The sequence below is a fragment of the Mesoplodon densirostris genome, chromosome 8, assembly GCF_025265405.1.
Source record: "Mesoplodon densirostris isolate mMesDen1 chromosome 8, mMesDen1 primary haplotype, whole genome shotgun sequence".
Taxonomy (NCBI): domain Eukaryota; kingdom Metazoa; phylum Chordata; class Mammalia; order Artiodactyla; family Ziphiidae; genus Mesoplodon; species Mesoplodon densirostris.
The window spans coordinates 73,078,654-73,096,587 of record NC_082668.1 but is presented as its reverse complement, the minus strand read 5'-3'; the positions used below and the strand labels follow the sequence as shown (position 1 = coordinate 73,096,587).

General features: G+C 41.3%; 1 protein-coding gene across 3 annotated transcripts in view; it reads right to left on the bottom strand.

Moving 5' to 3' along the window:
• FMNL2 (formin like 2) overlaps positions 1-17,934 on the bottom strand; it is a 306,084-nt gene that overhangs the window by 18,971 nt on the left and 269,179 nt on the right. For all 3 annotated transcript variants that reach the window (XM_060106297.1, XM_060106295.1, XM_060106296.1), the window contains exons 10-17: positions 17,164-17,238; positions 13,284-13,394; positions 10,583-10,732; positions 8,851-8,952; positions 6,846-7,158; positions 6,295-6,504; positions 1,121-1,245; positions 276-478 (exon numbers count right to left, since the gene is read on the bottom strand). In XM_060106297.1, the coding sequence (XP_059962280.1) occupies positions 276-478; positions 1,121-1,245; positions 6,295-6,504; positions 6,846-7,158; positions 8,851-8,952; positions 10,583-10,732; positions 13,284-13,394; positions 17,164-17,238 (1,289 nt within the window). The remainder of the gene's footprint in view (positions 1-275; positions 479-1,120; positions 1,246-6,294; positions 6,505-6,845; positions 7,159-8,850; positions 8,953-10,582; positions 10,733-13,283; positions 13,395-17,163; positions 17,239-17,934) is intronic.

The following is a 17,934-nucleotide window of genomic DNA, read 5'->3' as shown; positions in this document are numbered from 1 at the left end:
AGATACTCCACAGAAAACTGATATTTTCTCCCTTTTCTTAGCATCTGCAATACTTCTCTCAACTTTCCTTTTATGTAAGCATTGCTGCAGGCATATATAAGAGAACAGACCAAGATAATAAACGATGTCACGATCCAGTTGTTATTCTTCTAAAACAATTAATTACTCATTCTAATATAGCACCCCCAAAGGTCACTTCTGGTCCACCTCTTCAGCGTTACCATTTTCATTCTAAATTTACTAGGATATAACCTTTCAGAACGCCCTGAACTTACACATGAATAGCTTTACATATTTCATCCGCGGTCTTTCCAGCTTTCCTTAAAGTTATGGCAAGATTTTTAGCCCTATTTGCTTCTAGTAATGTCACTTTGTTTGATCCCTTCTGCGTTATCTTCTGTTTGCTTGAAGAAAGATCAATGGCAGGACCTTGGGCTTTTGTCTTAAATATTTCCTCAAATTCATCTACATTTAAGTCCTGGGTTAGAGAGGAATGAAATAGGCAAATTAGATTATACTTAAAAATGAAGTCAGGAAGCCACCCTTTAGATAGTTTCTTAAGCATCAAAGAAGTTACTTTTTCTCTACTAAGTACTGATACTTGTCTTTGGCCATGGCTTGCTCAATTTCTCTATTTGTGTTAGTGTTGTGTGACTTATGCCACATACACAGACAAAAATGTCTAAAGTAGACAACTGTTTCCAACCAGTTAACTCAATTGCCTTTCAATTACTGCCTTGTAGGGGGGTGGCCAGCACAGACTAAAACTATCCACCAAACCAGCTAGTAGGTGTGATTATTGAGTCCTTTTTCACTTATAGTTCAATAAAGGTTTTTTATGCCCCTTTATAAATTAAGGGCAGAGACTGTGTCAGATGTACATTTTGTGACATACAGTGAAGATGTTCAAAACTATTCCATTTTAATGTATAATAAGTTATTAAATATAGTTTTAGAACCACCTTACAAAATAGCATCCAATTTTATTCTCCTTTTCTTCTTTACATCAAGACACTTAAAACACTAGCTTTTATTGCAGAAACTTTCAGGTTAACACAGCACCCATTCTGGCTTTGCTGCACAGAGAGGGTCCCTTGTTTCTAACCAATGAGAAAGATACCTCCAGAATTCGCTCATCATCAATTTCATTGAAGACTGTGCCATTGATCTGATTTGGCTTCAGGGCAACCCAGTTAAAAACTGGCATTCTGAATTTCGTCTTGATTGGCTTCTTAATTTTCACAGCTACAGAGGTCAGAGAGAATGAAATTAAGATTCCACCAAAACCCTCAAGAACAATCAGACAACAGTCCTTGCAGATGACACTCTAACACTGGAGGAAGGCTGGCAAGAGGTGGCCAGGTGTTTTAAAATATGGAAAACATCACGCAACACTGTGGCCAGGGCAACTTGAGGTCATCATTTGATACAACAGTGTGTTACAGTTGCCTAAGAGCTGGGGTTTTGCTTTTATTTTTTTAATGCAGGCAACTGGGTGGTTGAAATACAGTCACAGTGTCAGGACGATGCTTAGGACAAATAAAGAGTTGGGGAATAAAAATTATTCTTTCTATTATTAGATAGCAGAGAGGGCAAATACTCTGTGTCACTTAGTTTGACATTGGTGAATGTGAAGTCGCATTCTGACATCCTAAATTTCTGGTTTTCTAACACATATTTCCAAAACAAATCTTCAAAGATGATCAGAGACTGCAGATAGTGTCTGCTTAAACCACCAGAAATGAAATGTCAAGAAGGCTGACTTCCAGCCAGAGCAATACACTCCTGTGGATGATTTCAATAATGGGGATGATATTGGCTGTTGAGAGTTACTCCAAACAGACTAAGGGCCACAAATGGCCTGAAACAGAATGTTTAAGAAGACAAAAGGGGTACTTAGAAATCTGGGTTTGTGTTGCTTTCTGGAGAAGGGCCACAGTCCCCTCCCCCTCTCTTTTAAGTGCAAGCTCTCCCCAGGAATCAGCTACTCCGTGCAACTAGAAGGTAAGAATGCACCCATTAAAAATACTGAAAACCTCTTAATAGAGAGGAAGGGTCCCACCTTTGAGGGGATGGGGGTGGGGGGAGTGCCCCCTCCTCTTACTTTGGGGAAATGAGCTAAAAACGGCAATCCACTAAAAATTCCATTAATTAACTACACACCATAAAGAAGTCTTCCCAAACCAATTAGCTATAAATATTCACCGTCTTAAGTCTGTCTCAGGGATGCCCACCACACTATCTGGGAAGGGAGGGAGAAGAAATTCAGTGCAGAACAGAAGAAATGGAACACACAACTGGGCTTTTACCTGGCTGCCTGCCTCACTGAAAAAACAGAGACAGACAGTGCCTCTCGTTCCTCCAGAGTTACAAAGGCCACGTCAACAGCGGGAATGTCATCTGACAAATCCACACAGAAGCATGCAGGAACACAGAAACACAGCTTTTGCCAAAACAGGCTTTCCACCAGCAAATGTGACACTTTACTCTCTACTACCCAACGGTGTCCATTTCTGTCCTCGCTACCCGGGAAAGCCCATGTCCTCCAGGGGGCAAAGGACCAGACCTTCCTCTAGTCTGGCACTTCTGCAGAGTTGAGGGAGAAGAGGTGGACGGGAGCGGGGGTGACAGGTCGGCGCCATCCGGTTCCATCATCCCTCCACAGACAACGCAGGCCGCGGGACACGCCCTACAAGCAACTCCCTGTGCAGCCACCCTACTTTTAACTCTTTAAGCGAGACTAGGAATAAGCCTGAGATCAGAGCACAGGCCAAAAAGTTCTCTTCGGAAAGGCTGCCCTGACTCTGACTGGGGAGTTGGGGGGCTGGGTTAGCAGAGGCGGGGTCTATAGGTGACCACGATACGCACCATGTCCCCAGTGTTCAAGCTACAAGAAGTGGCTCTGCGTGGGTGGGTGGGTGTTCTGTGGAGAGAACCGATCACCAGAGGGAGGGGACTAGGAAAGCAGCACCCAGCAGCTTTCCCTTGTTCTGGGGAGGAGCCTTCCTCTTTCCCTCAGGATAAGTCTAAAATCCTTCTAGGGACTTCCCTGGCGGTGGTCCAGTGGTTAAGACTCTGCGCTCCCAATACAGGGGGCACGGGTTCGATCCCTGGTTGGAGAACTAAGATCCCACATGCCACGGGGCACGGCCAAAAACAAACAAACAAATAAAATTTTAAAAAACCCTAAAATCCTTCTAGAGTTGAGGCTTTAGATCCAACTTTAAAAACTAAACTAAAAAACATTCCTTTCCCCAGGGAGAAAGGAACAGGGCACCTGAAATCCAGGATGCCTGCTTAAAGGGCCATAACCTCTTCTACAGGTTCAACTAAAACATGTGGGCAACCCTGGAATCACAACAGCCAGCCAGCACCACACCTCCCCACAGACACAGAGCAAATGCATGGCTCGATGGGAGATGGGGTGGAGATGTCAAGGCACAGCGTGACCCACAGGAACACATGGCAGACACTCAACACACTCAGGGAGAAGCAACCTACAGAAAAGCTTGATTGGCCCGTCTTTTGTGGAAGCAGAAAGAACAAAGAAAATACAAAAGAAAAATTAGATACGGTTAGCGTTCAGCGGCTCAGCAGTCCACACACTCTTAGCAGAGAATTCCGTACTTCTGGGACACATTTCACAAGGCAGCACAGAGCCAAAAATTCATTTCCATTCAGACCTGCCTTAAAGACGCCCTTATTATTTTATTTTAAAAAATAACTCTTTTTTAGAAAAGGGGGGAAAATGATTTCATTATAGTGCTGCCAAAGAGCCATATTGACCTGTGCTAGGTATTCCATAAGACATAAACACTTTTTTTAATGAAAAAATAATCAGCTGAAGTCCCAAGTCTCACTGTGAAGTTCCAAAGCATATTCTTCCAAAGAGAAACAGCAAAGGTTACAGACTACCCAGGGGTCTGTCATTGATGACCTGACTGGGGAATGGGAACCAGGTTGGTCTAACAGATTTGAGGAGGTACGCCTTACGCTTCAAATGAACATTTCACACTACTAATATATTCTGTATAAAATGCAAAGAAAAGTCCACAAGATAAACTCAGGGGACCTCCTCCTGGTCCCCTGACTTGGTCACCAAGAAGACACTTGCTCATTGCCTGCTGAAGAGATAAGACATCCAGTTGCCTGTGGATCTAGGGGTCTAGTGATGTCACAGGTTTCTGGTTTCCTGGGGGGCCCTTGGCATATCATCTCAGCTGTCTCTTGGATCTATGGGGACATCCTGATGCTGTCTGGACTCTTGGTTCCAGAGAGAGAGTGTTACTGAATACACTGGCAAAGCAACTCACAAAATGGGTTACAACCACTAAGTATTAACGGCCGAATTAAGGATGAGTAAGGAAAAGAGATTAAAGGCCTTGTAGAAACTGCCTGATCTCAAGCTATCAAAGACTCGTAAGGATTTTATAATCCTTATGTCTTGTAGAACACAACATCTTGTAATTGTTTAATGGACGCTTATGGCCCTGAAGAGGAGTTCCTTCAGTCCCACATACAGTCCTTCAAATTGCATAAGACACAAAGGGGACAACTTTCAAATGTAGGAATCCTGAAGGGAGCACTGAGGGATCAGCTGAACACAGAGTTTCACACTGTAAAACTGAGGCAATCATTGGAGTCAACAAATTGTAAAGATTAAGTAGGAGGAAGAACCCAGGCAAAAAATTTAACCAGAGAGGCCAAGACTCGTTCAGAAGGGAGTCCTGGATGTGCACATCTGAGACTCTTGGCTCTTCTCTCCTCCAAGGCAGTTCTGAGGTCCAAGTCGGAGCCCAGGTGAACAGAAGTAGAGACCGTATCGCACATTAGGTTTTGTCAGACAGAAAGGAAGCAAGACCAAAGGAGAGACGCGCTCATGGTGAGCGCTCCTGGGGGGCTACAGGGAAAGCCTCATCAGTGGGCCCAGGTGCACATGACAATGACACTATCACTGAAAACAGCCTGTTGATGTAACAGATTCCTAGGGCTCCTTAAGAGGTTTTCTGTTTGTTTACGTTTCAAAATCCAACAGTTTCATGATGACGCTCCTTTAACTTTTGTCCTTCAGAAGCAATAAAAATTCTAGAAGAAAGCGGTAGACGAGGGAGACCTTGAAAGGTCGAAGTAAGTCACTGGTTTACTGCCAACACGACTTTGAACAGGCATCTTGTTTGACAGTTTTATAGGAGCTGGGGTGGAAGTAAACACCACAGATCTGATGTGGAACATGTTTGTTACAGGTGGTTTATTGGTGTTGAAAAGGGCTTCAGTCACCAGGATAAATTAGTCCTAATGACTGGCTGGTAAAGCTGTTGATGGGATGGACACACTAAGAGATGGAGACTGGGAGATCGTTTACAGTTGAGACCATCATTTACACTTTGGGCAAAAGGCTCTGAAAACCACTGCAGCCTTGGAAATGAGACCATTAGAGTGCTAGTTCATCAGAAATAAGAGACCTCATGAAGGGACTGAAATGGTTGAGGAAGCCGAATTATCTGACGTCACAGGAACGGCTTGGCAAAGCTCAGTGCAATTCCAAACGTCAGGGAAACACTCCGTGACTGGGAAAACAGCTTGCGGTATTTTAGAAAAGAGTAAAAATTCATTTTCGTGAGTCAAAAATAAGAACTTATATTTCAAGACATTAGAGCAACTCTCTTCCTCTCACCCACACCCGCCCCGTTGTATTTCTGGTGAGGGAGGGGTGCCGCACTCTCTCCTGGGCAGTGGAGCATTTCAAGGCAAGAAGGTACTGCTGGTGGCAACGCTTCCCTTTGAAGCTTAATTCCACTGTAGTGAATTGTGATGCCCTCAAATGCTCGGAAGAAACGCCTGGAAGCCTACATCAAGCAATTAACACAGAGAGGCATTTTCCCCTTTTATAGATGCCATCGAAAATAGCTTCAAAGAAAAGAGCCATAAGCACTGAAAGCACGCTGTGTCAGAGCTTGGACTGTCATGTTTGCTGAACCCATGAAAATGCACTGATCCCTAAGAAGCTAACCTGTCTCTCTTCCCTTCTCTAGGTGGGGAGAGAAAAGGTAGGAAGATGGTGTGAGATCAGAACTTCCTGTCAGGGAAAGAGTGACAAAGGCTACTGAAAGAAAAATGCCTCCTGTGCACAATTTCCCCTTTACTGGCTGCACTAGCAGGAATGTTCTTATATTAAGAGGAGAGACATGTGACTTTGCAAGAGACCTGGACTTTGAAAGAATGTCCTGGACCCTCTGGAGGTCAGACAATTGAGTATTTGTATTAAATATCTGGGTCTTAAATCTGCACTCTTACCTGCTAATCCTGAGTTGAAAACCACTGTAGGTGAAGACGTCCCGGGCAGCGGGGGTGCAGAGGGAGGAGGGGGGGGCAAAGGGGGAGCCGGCACAGTCTCAGCTGCAGGACCCGGGAGAGGAGGCGGGGGCGGAGGGGGAGGCGGGGGCGGGGGAGGGGGCGGGGGTGGGGGGGGAGGGGGCATAGGTGGCGTGGCTGGACCATTTGGCGCTAGCAAAAGAAAAGAAACAAATCGACTTTGAAAACAGGGGCATGGTTTTTTCCTGCAATATGCCATGTGTACATAAAGGACCTGAAAACAAACACTGAGGAGGACAAAGGGTTTTTTCCCCAAAGACCACAAAAATGTCCTCGGTGACAAATGAGGAGCATTCTGCGCCATGTGTGAAATGAAGACGTATACCCTTCATCTCAAAAGGTAAAAGTTCTTAGAATCAATCAATAAAAGAACATGCCAACAGAAACAGACAAAGGACATAGATGAACTGTAGGTAAAAGAAGAAGTAGAGATATCCCAACGCTCTACCTCAGCTCTCGCCAAGGCTTCCTACCTGCTTCAGGTGCGTCTGACGACAGAGGCAGTGGCGGGGGAGGAGGGGGCAAGGGTCCCGAGGCGGCGGCCCCCATCACTGGTCCCACAAAGTCACCCACCGCCACTTCGGACCCCGTGGGCAACGTGCCAGAAGCCACAACCGGAAGGATGGCGATGTCCCCATCCCCTTTCTTCTGAATTTTAATGGTCCCTTGTTTCTCCAGCTCATGAATCTTTTTTTCTAGGGTAGACTGTCTTTGAATGGCTTCTTCTTTCTCTTTGACCATTTTCCTTAATGTGTGAACCTGGGTATTTGCATCTTTGTAGATTTCCTGCAAAAAAGCCCATGGTCAAGAGTTGGTCTTCACGTGACATTCATGCCTATTACCATTAGATTGGCAAATTGAGGATAAAGAAAATAACAAAGAAAAAGGATACTTATAATATATATATATATATACATATATGTATGAATTCTATGGAACTCAGCCAGAACTTATAAAGTCCCATTCGTTATCAATTGTTCACTGGTAATGCATGCAATACATTCTAGCAGTTGTTACTGTTGAGGTAATTCTTTCCATTAATAAATACAGCTAAGTCAGTTTTCCCCACAGGTGAAGAGGAACAGGGCAGAGATGACCCAAAAATAATTTTATAGCTGACTTTGGAGTATCCTGAGGGTATTCTGGTGGTGCAGCATATTTTCTTTTCACTTTTGTTAAAATTCATTTGTTACTCCTAGATACATATCAGCTAACAGTAGACAAAAGGTCCCTAAATCAGACTTGGACATAAATCAGACTGGGATTAAAAATCTGCAAATCATGGAATAATCCACTCATGAGTAACCAGGGGCTGACTGTTTTGAATGGATTTCTCTGGCCTTCACAATGCCCCCTTGACCAAGCTCAGGATAGCAACTGTTGTAACATTTTCCAAAACAGGCCAAAGTATCCCTCCACTAATTCCTTATTTCTGTCTAGGTTCTTTGCAGAAGACAAAGAAGTTACAATTTTCAATTCAAAGGCTGTCCTGGTTCCTTTTATAAGGGGTCCACAGAGGTTCCAGTGGAAGGATTTTATGGAACTCACTTGCTGGGCCTTACACACATGATCTCTCACCACAAACCTCCAGCAGGTAGGGAAACATTCTTCACACCCTGTCTATTATTAATAATCTGAGAGTCTGAACTTGAATTGAGTCCATATGCTACAACTCTGTCTCGATGGAGTGCCAGAAAATAAATTTCCTAGAGATGGAGTGCCAGAAAATAAATTTCCTAGAGTTAACTGTAGGACCTGTCAGAATATCAAGCAACACACACAGACATGATAACCATCACATAAAATGTGCCATATCATTAACGGTCGTGTAAAGGCAAGCCATTTGCCTAAAAGCTCTCCAGGCATTTTGGTGTTTTTATGTTCAAGCACATGGATGGCACTCCATAAATACCTGACCTGTAAGGTAAAACAATGCTGAAGCCAAACAAAATAGCTGGAATTATCTGATAATAAAATGGATTGATTTTGCTTTTGACTTTTTTCTCTTTCTCTTTTTTTTTTTTTTTTTTTGGTGAATGCCAGTAGGTCTTGTCTATGTTGTGATTTCACCATTTCCATGGCAACTACCAAATTGGTTTCAAGCAGAAGCAAAGAAATACAAAGAAGTCCAAGTCCTAAGAAAAATAAATAAGTGGCATGAATTAAATCCATGCTGTGTTTTTATTTCCAACCAAATGGGTGATCCACAGAATTCACTCAGACTCGTCCAGATGGGAAAATACTGTTGCTCCCAAAACCTGTGATAAGGAAGTAATGAAGCCCCAGCATTTGACTGCACATGTGAAGACATACCCTAACTATGTGTACTTTTCATTTGAGTTTCACCTCTGAAATGGTTCCAGTAAATATGCTGCATCCATGCCTCCCTCTGCTGTGAACATATGTGGGTCCTATATCTACTAGGCTAAAGCTAGAGCACATTCCCTGCAGTGCCCACCTGGGATGGCTTACACTTACCCGAACAACATCCAGCTCCTTGTTCCTCTGCATGAGTTGCTTTTCCAGTTCCACGATCTTGGACATGGCTTCATTCTCTGTGTCTTGCAGTTTTTCCGACAACTGTAAAGTTTTGAAAGGGAAGATGTGTCACAACAAAGGATCATTCTCATCAGGTCCTTGGTTTTCAGAAAGTGTAGCTCAGAGACCACTAGGGGCCCATCAGAGTCCTGCATGTGTTCCCCAAGTTGTTTTCCGAAAATGTTAATATTTATAAGATGGTTCTGAATACATACTTGTTTCTAAGAGGAATTCATTTACAAGGGATCCTTAATAAAACCCATAAATCAGCTCCTTAGTGTTTTGACTTACACAGTGTGTCTTTCTCCATTTCTGCAGGGGCCAGCGAGGGTACAGAATAGTAGGTGAGGGAGGAGGTCGAGTCACCTTTCCCTCCCTAAGAAAAGGCCATTAGGCAAAAGCTTTTGAAAACTGTTGACCCAGAAAACTTGGTTTTGTTGTTATAAGTCACCAGTTGAAAAAATACTATTGCTTGTTTTGACTCAAACTATCCAAATAATAAAAGTCATTTTGGAGGAGTAGTTCAAATAAACAGGTGGTTACTACAATAGTAGGTTATGTAAGTATGGTCATGCAATGCCAGCTAAGGCTTCAGAGAAAGATGGGGTGAGCCATGAGTGAAAGTTACTTTCCACATAAGACTCTAAAATTGGGCAACTTCTGATTTCTTCCATCTCACTGAGAATAATCACACATAAAGAAAATCAGGGAGGCAAGGAGAGGAGGAAGAGTGGAGATTTACGCTGACCAAGTTCAGAATATAATATAAATATTTTAAGGGAAGAGACAAAAAGAGAAAAAGGAAGAGCCTATAAATGCTCTCCCTAAGCAGGTACCAACTAAGTCAGCACAGCACTTACAAAGGGAGGGGTTTTGGCAACTTGGCTAAACCACAAGCTATGAAGATGCCCCTTTTCAGACTGATGGGAAAAGAGGAAGGACATTAAGCACAAGTAATACTCTTAACTAAGAAAATGCAGAGAAAAATAAATGGACCATTCTAAGAGAAAAACCACATCCTTCCAAAAAGAGACAATTCCTTTCACAATCAAGGACACTTTCAATCAGAATTCAGTAAAAGGACGTGGTCCTCACAATGTTTGGGTTTTAAGACACACCATATTCCTGTTCATTATACTGAGAGGACACTTCTTGCAAGAAGAGGATATATGGGAAAACTTGCCGATTTCCTTGAAAATGCTACCGTTGAGATGAAGCTATTTAGAACTTGAGTACCCATGAGGCAGGAAAGTGAAGACCCGCATCATGAGGACACTAGATCAGCCCGTCCACAGCTTGCATGGACATATTTGGTACAAGATGACTCACATTCAGAAGAAGATACTTCTTCACCAAACTGACATATTTTAGTTGCATTTCTCTTCAGGTAATGCCAATCTTCTAACTCTCCTGTGCTTATAACTAAGGTGGCCAGGAAATCTGGACGCAGCAGAAACTGAGCAGTGAACGAAGGCAACGGGTTCCACTTAGTTGTAAGTAACATACCTGCCTTCGTTGAAAGAGCCCAGAATGGCTTCTGATCACTCTCTAGCTCAAGTTGCATCTCATTCCTAGACTCCAAATCCTTTCGTTCACTGCCATAAAAGCTAACATCTGTTCTGCCTTGCACCTAGCTGAAACAGCCATTTTTCTTTTTCTGAGAGGTAGTTACATGAGAGATGTTTTCTTCCAGTTCTTCCACCCTCTCCAAAGCTGCATTCTTGGTTTCCGCGTCTTCCAGCAGAGCTCCCACATCAAACACATTGTCCAGGTAAGCCTGAATCTGTACCTGCAGCTTGTCACTCTCAGTATGTTTCAGCTTCTAAAAATCAAAATGCAGGAGAACGTGGTGTTAGCTTATCCGTGGAAACACAACATAATTACCCGAGAGCCTACATGTTTTTGTTTGTTCCTTCCAAGAGAGGTTTTTGTTGGTTGGTTGGTTGGTTGTTCTTTTGGCCATGTGGGATCTTAATTCCCCAACCAGCTATGGAACCTGGGCCCCTTGCATTGGAAGCATGGAGTCTTAACCACTGGACCACCAGCGAAGTCCCCCAAGAGAGGGTTTTGTATCTCATTCTCCTTAAGAGAACTCTGGAGTAACCATCTAAGAGGGTACCATCAGATTACTTTCTGAGTTTCTTACCCTCTCCCAAATATACACACATTTCCTCCCTAATCCTTCCTGTAGGTATATTCCCCATGCAGATATATTCCAACCTAAAACATTTTTGATGCAGGTGAAATCAAGATAACAGAAAAATCAAAAGGGAACAACAGTCACAAGTAACATAAAACTTGAGGGGTATCTGTGTGGTAGAGGAGATTAGAGTGGGTGGTATCTTGCTTGGGTAGTGATGGTAGTTCCGGTTGAGGGTGAGGGGTACATGGGAGTTGAGGAAGACACTGACAGAGTATATTAGACTTGGGGATTATTTTAGCACTAGTTCCTAGAACCCATCCCCCATAATTACTTGGCTAAGACACTCCCCCAACATGAGAAGCTCAGGGCTCCCAAAGCACAGATCAGGAACCTTTCCCCCATTCACTGCATTCTAGGGCCAGGCATCCCAAAGGAAGTCAACTAGCTCCAAGGTAAAATTAGAGGTCAAGTAAATCAGTCAATCTTTCTTACAAGTAGCATAAGTCATGTCTTTCCCTGGAGAGCAGATGAGTGGTTAGAATAATATCTGGCACATGGATGATGCCAATAAACATTTACTGAACAAGTCAATGATGACGTACAAGGTTGGGTTTTTGTAAATTAATGAAGCATTTATATATTATATGCTTATGTTATTATTCTTCTAACCACTTCTATCAAAGTCTGGAACCAACAGACCAGTAAGTTAGAGAAATACAGAGTTTTTGGAAAAAATCAAATTTTTAAGAGGAATTCTACTCTACAAATAAATTCTCAGGAAAACAGATTTTCTCCTAGGTCTAATCTAGAATTCTACATCTTAGCTGTCTTGAAGAGAGTATGTTCCATCTTAGTTTATGAGTCAGAACTGAAAAAAAAAACTCTGAACAAGGGCAAAGCCTAGAAAAGAAAATGAAGAAGCAGCTTAGCAGGATTTTTCACAAGATTCACAGTGAGTAACAGGCACTGATGTTACTACCTGTCATTGTATCCTGGCACCTGAAATGAGCTCTGTGCAGCCACAACAAAACTGACCCTAAAACCCCATTAGGAATACACCCAACTTTCATTCAAATATTGCTACTCTCAGGGCATGTGGAGAAAGAGAAGAAAGGAACCCTGATTTCAAAGCAGGAACTGTTGAATACAATATTCTGTCAAAGATATTAGTCATTCTTTAAATAGGAAAGCAATTCAAACAAACTTTTCAATGGAAATATTCCATGGCTCCACCTGAGTAGAGTCTTTAGACAACATTAGGCCAGTCTACTCGAGGGCAGCCCAGCTGGTCTGATAAACAAGGCCATGAGCTCAAGAGTAACCAACTCTGCAATTCCACTTTGCGATAAACTGAGGGTACTGCCTGTGTAATCCCTGGCTTCACTCAAAAGGGAGATGGGCAGGTGAGCTATGGAGATGTTCAAGGGAAATACTTCTATTTTCTTCACTGTTAGAAACAGGCTTGAAATTGAGGTCAACAATTCTTGCCCCATTACTAGTGGCCTTTCAAATTCAAGTGGATCATTCCCTACACAGAAGGGAAAATAAAACTGCCTGAGTCAAAAGACAAGGGCACATCCTGTGCACACACAGCTACTTAAGTCTGTTTATGATTTTCACATCAACTTTGTTTTTTAGGCAAAGAAGTTCAGGGAACTGACTGAGCACTTCTGCAAGGGAGCAAGAGAAAGAGAAACTTTAGATCCCTCTTCTCTCAAGAACTAAAAGCAGAATTTCTAAAGACACAAACACTTTAAGCAGAATTTAACAGCTACATGAGGAAGTCTCTAGTGTCCACTTCCTCATTATTTTTTGATGCTCCAAGCATTATTCATTACTCTACAGCAGTCTTGGTTTGACTTTCCCTGCCCAGATAGAGTCCACAGAGTAAATAAGAATGCACATTGCCCAACATCCCAGATGAATGGTACAGTGAGACTTGACCCAGACAGAGCTCAAAAGGAGAGGAAAGCTGTAGCAAGGCTCTAAGAGGTTATTTGACTCCAGTACTAAAAGGTTGCTGGCAGAAGACAACGTAAGGCCCTAGGAGGTCTGCAAGAATCCAGCTTCTCTGACAGATCACATCACTCAGATTGGTTCTTTTAACTAGCACTACAGCACCTGATTGCATGGAGCCTTAAGTGTTCTTTGGTCATTATGGAAGTGCATCTTTGAGGGTAGGCAATAAATCAAGTCTCATAATGGAACTAAAGGTTACAGCTATACTTACATCCAAGTATTCATCCAGGCCTAACTTGGTAAATTCATATTGGAGGTGAACTCTGAAATTCATGTCTTCTACTGAATGGACTACAATATTAATAAACTGCATAGAGGCCACCTGAAATGAAATAGTCAACAGGTTAGATGAGCTCCAAACTTGTTTTCTCAGTTTAATCATAGACATATATTTTCAATTTCACACATCTAAGCTCACTTACCAATTTCCTTTTCCTTTGTTTCACTGGGTGTTTAAAAACATTTTACAATTTTTTAAAATTCAAAAGTTATAGAGGTACCACAATAAGATACCACTTCATATCCACTAAGATGCTATCATCAAAAAGAAAGATAATAACAAGTGTTGGCAAGGATGTGGAAAAACTGGAACCCTCATCCACTGCTGGTGGGGATATAAAATAGTGCAGCCATTTTGAAAAGCTTGATAGTTCCTCAAAATGTTATTCAGAGTTACTGTGTGACCCAGCAATCCCACTCCTAGGAATATACCCAAGAGAAATGAAAACATACATCTGCATAAAAATTTGTACACAAATGTTCATAGTAGCATTATTCATAATAACCAAAAAGTAAGGGGAAAAAACCCCAATGTTCATGAACTGATGGATTACAAAAATGTGATTCCATTCATGTGAAATATCCAGAATGGGAATATCTATAGAGACAGACAGTAGGTTAGCAGTTGCCTAGGACTGGGGGTGGGAAAAATGACCGCTAATGGGTACAGGAATTATTTGGGGGCAGGGGAAGGAGGCAACAAAATGTTCTAAATTAGATTGCAGTGATGATTGCACAACCCTACAAATACACTAAAAATACACTGAACTGAACACTTCAGATGTGTAAGTTGGATGGTGTGTTAACTGTACCTCGGTAAACTGTTTTTAAAAAGTCTTATAGGCATATAGAACACACTCAGTTATTACCAGTACATTGTAGAAATGTGATTATTATTACAACGAAGAACATTTAAATCACCTGTAATCACACCACAAGGTGATCACTTCTAAAATTTTATTGTGGGCCCTGCCATACCAACAGGACAGTAACAGAGCTTCTGACCCATCTTTCCATTTTAAACAATCAACCAGTTTCTATTCCATAAAAGCCTTGGATTTGCTACATTCTCCCCACAACTGCATCAGTGGCTTTGATCTGCCACAGAGAAAACCAGTCCCCAGCTTAGTAAATAACAGAACAGAGTTTAACATATCTATTTTGTTTTCAATAGGGACAGTTAGTTTATTTACAGTGAAAATATCTCACTAATGCTTTCCCTCTGTGGTTACCCAGAGACTTGCAAGGAGGTATGACTGTGGGACCCACATTCACACTTACTCTGAAAACTGCCTCGCTCTTCCTCTATCCCCCAAACCCCACTATTTTTATCTTGTTTAAATTGTTTTTCTTGAGTTAGATTCTTCTTTGAGTATATGTTATCCATTGGGTATCTGTGGAAGATGTTAAACTCTCTAGGTTACATGAGAAATCTATCACCATTTACTAAAAAATTACATCAGTTGCTATGGCTCAATAAGCTAAAAAAGATTTTGTCACTTTTTTGTTTTCTTTTGCCCACAAAAAAATAAATAAATACATAGAAAGGTCTTGTGCTACATTTGAAGCATTTATATTATGTTTTACATGGAATATGCTGTTAGGGAAGTTGTGCAACTTAATTGCATTCCAAAGACAGTTTATGAAAAGCCTCATTTTCTGGAAAAAACAAATATGGCTAGATTTTGGCATCTTTCCATTTCTCTTCTAAAGCAGGTCTAAGTGATCTATTGAGTGTTATACTATGCCAAAGAGGCAACTATTTGCTAGATGGCACATGACTCGAGCACATATATATACTCGAGCACACATATAGTATATCCATATACTAACAGCCTCTAAATAAGATTCTCCAATGCATGTTCATAGGAATAAATGAACCGACAGGAAATATGCTCTCATTTGTCAACAGTGCAGGTGTTGTAAAGGGCTTAACATCATTATAATTTCAGTAGAAACTCGAATGGCAGAGAGATCTGGTAGGTATGATAAATGAGTGAAGTGGGCCATGTGTAATACAATAGGGAATGGTGTGGACTGTGACAGACTGGAAAGGCTATCTTCAGACTTAAGGAATAGGCACAACTTGGCTCCAGCAGCTGATACTCTACGAACAGGGACCTAGCGTTACCAGAACTTTTTAGTTCTCAGGAAAATCAGAAATCTGTAATTTAAGGCACAATTTTCAAATTTTTTAATGGAAGGACATCACTGTCAGACTAAACTCACAAGCCTGTATATATGTTGGCTTCAGCCTGGGAGGCTCCAGTTTGCAATGTCAGCTCTAAAGGAACAAATAAGTTCCCCCTATGAAGGCAGAGGAAAGATCCTGGTCAGGTGAGCCAGGGCATGACTTCTTTACATATTTGTCACCAGTGCAAATGTTAGCCTTAAACTCTCCAAAAAAATCCCAATAACAAGAACTAAAAAGTCAATGTAAAAGTATTCCTTGTTTCAAATTTATTTTTTACCTTTTGAAAAAGTATATATACATATGCTTTATGGAACAGAAAAGCTCTATAAAAGATTTCAACTGATACTGATTTGGGAAGGGGCTGAGGACTAGGAAGTGTATAAAGTGTGAGGACCCAGAAAACATGTTTCATATTAAAGGGTTAGAAATCTGCAAAGCTATGTTCCATGTTTTATAATCACTGAAGCAATTCAAATGAAAACTGCCTGGCATCCCAAGCACAGGTTTTAGAAGACTTGATGACAGAAGAACTGAACAGAACATCTGCTCCAGGCTAGAAGGGATCTGGGAAATTAAGCCCAAGTAAGGAATCTCCTGGGTCCAGAAGTTTCCAAGGTCAACTGAATTAGGTCAAAGAAAGCAGACCTGGGTGTACTCAAGGGTAATCTGGCTCTGGAAATTCTCTACAGTGGATTCCACCTTCAGTCCAGGATTAAGATTTAGGTACATAGATTCAGAAGTGCTCCAACTCCTTTTGCTTTTTGTACCTGAAGATGACAGTCCTGCCTCTGAATCACACATTTTTGCATGTGATTTACCCTGCTAAGGAGACCTGCAGTATGAACACACCCTCACAGAATTCTAGAGCAGGAAATCAAGGGAGGAAAACAAATCACTGCTATGTATTAATTTGGGGGATATATACCGTCAGTTCTACAAACTGAAGCACTTCAGCCTTTGAGAATACAGTCTGGAGAAAACCACTGGCTGGGGTGTGCAAAAGGCAGAATGGTTAACATTCTTGGTTTCTAATTTAAGGACTCTTATGAGCACTACTGACAGCTAAAGCTGGCTCTTGCAGGCATTTGTGCCAGGTGTTAACTTCCTTTTCCCAAATGCATGGCTTCACCCTTTGCTATAAATACAGTTGACCCTTGAACAACATGGGTTTGAACTGTGTGGGTCCACTCACACGCCAATTTTTTTCAATAGCAAATACTAGGTACTACACAATTCACAGTTGGTTGAATGTGCGGACACGGAACTGTGTAAGCAGACAGCCAACTGTTAAGTTAACAAGCGGGTTTTCCACTGTAGGGAAGGTCAGCGCCCCTAACCCCCCACATTGTTCAAGGGTCAACAAGAGTACTGTAATCAGTACTTTTGGTCTTTACTATAGTGTATACATAAAGAATAAAACTGCAGATACATGCCATAAAGGTAAAATACAGATTAAAAGAGCAAGTCTAAATTGGATTGTTAGCATATTATACTCAGTTTCCTATCCTTTATAACATATAATATATATGTATGTATAATATATAAATATAAATGGATTTAGGAAATAACTGCTAAAAACTGAGTTTGCTTTATTGAAAGTAGTACTGAAATAACTCACCATAAAATCTATGTTATTGTCCTCATTTCTGAAATGTTCCATCAACTTCTCAAAGCGCTGTTTTTCTCCACAAACCTGAAACACACATTATCATCATGCATGTGAAATTTCAAACATAAGCACTCCAAAATTAGATGCAGAAAATTTAGCATTAATAATTATTTCCAGAACATCTTTTTTTTTTTTTTCCTCTCTCGCAGGCTATTTACTTCTCTTCTTATAGTTAACACACAAATAGCAAAGTGAGCCAGGACCAAAGCTCACCCTTGGTTTCTGTTGCATGTTCTCTTGCTATTTTGAAATCCATACCGAATGTGCTCTTTTTTCACTGGTCATCTTCGTTTGTCCCACCAATCTTTTTAGCTGGCATTCAGAATCCCAGAATGTTGCTTATGGTTACAAAGAAAAAAAAAAAGACCATACTTTTCTTTTTTACAAAAGTACTTTTGAAACAGACATGCTAAAAGATTTTAATAACTTTGTATTTAAATTATTTGAGAAGCAGATTCAAAATGTTCATATCATGTCTAACCAAATCAAATAATTTTAAGCATAAACTAGAACACAAAAACTCTGGGAGGCTATCTAACCCATTCAAGGTGGGTACAGAAATTCACAGTAATTTGTAAAGCAGCACTCCAGAGGCCTGAAATACACACATTCAGCTTGAATTAATGCTTTTGCTGAACAGGTGAAATAAGCAGATAAAATACTGTGAACTCCAGAGCCACAAGGTATTCTGCTTATACATGGAATTAAATACATGAGTTA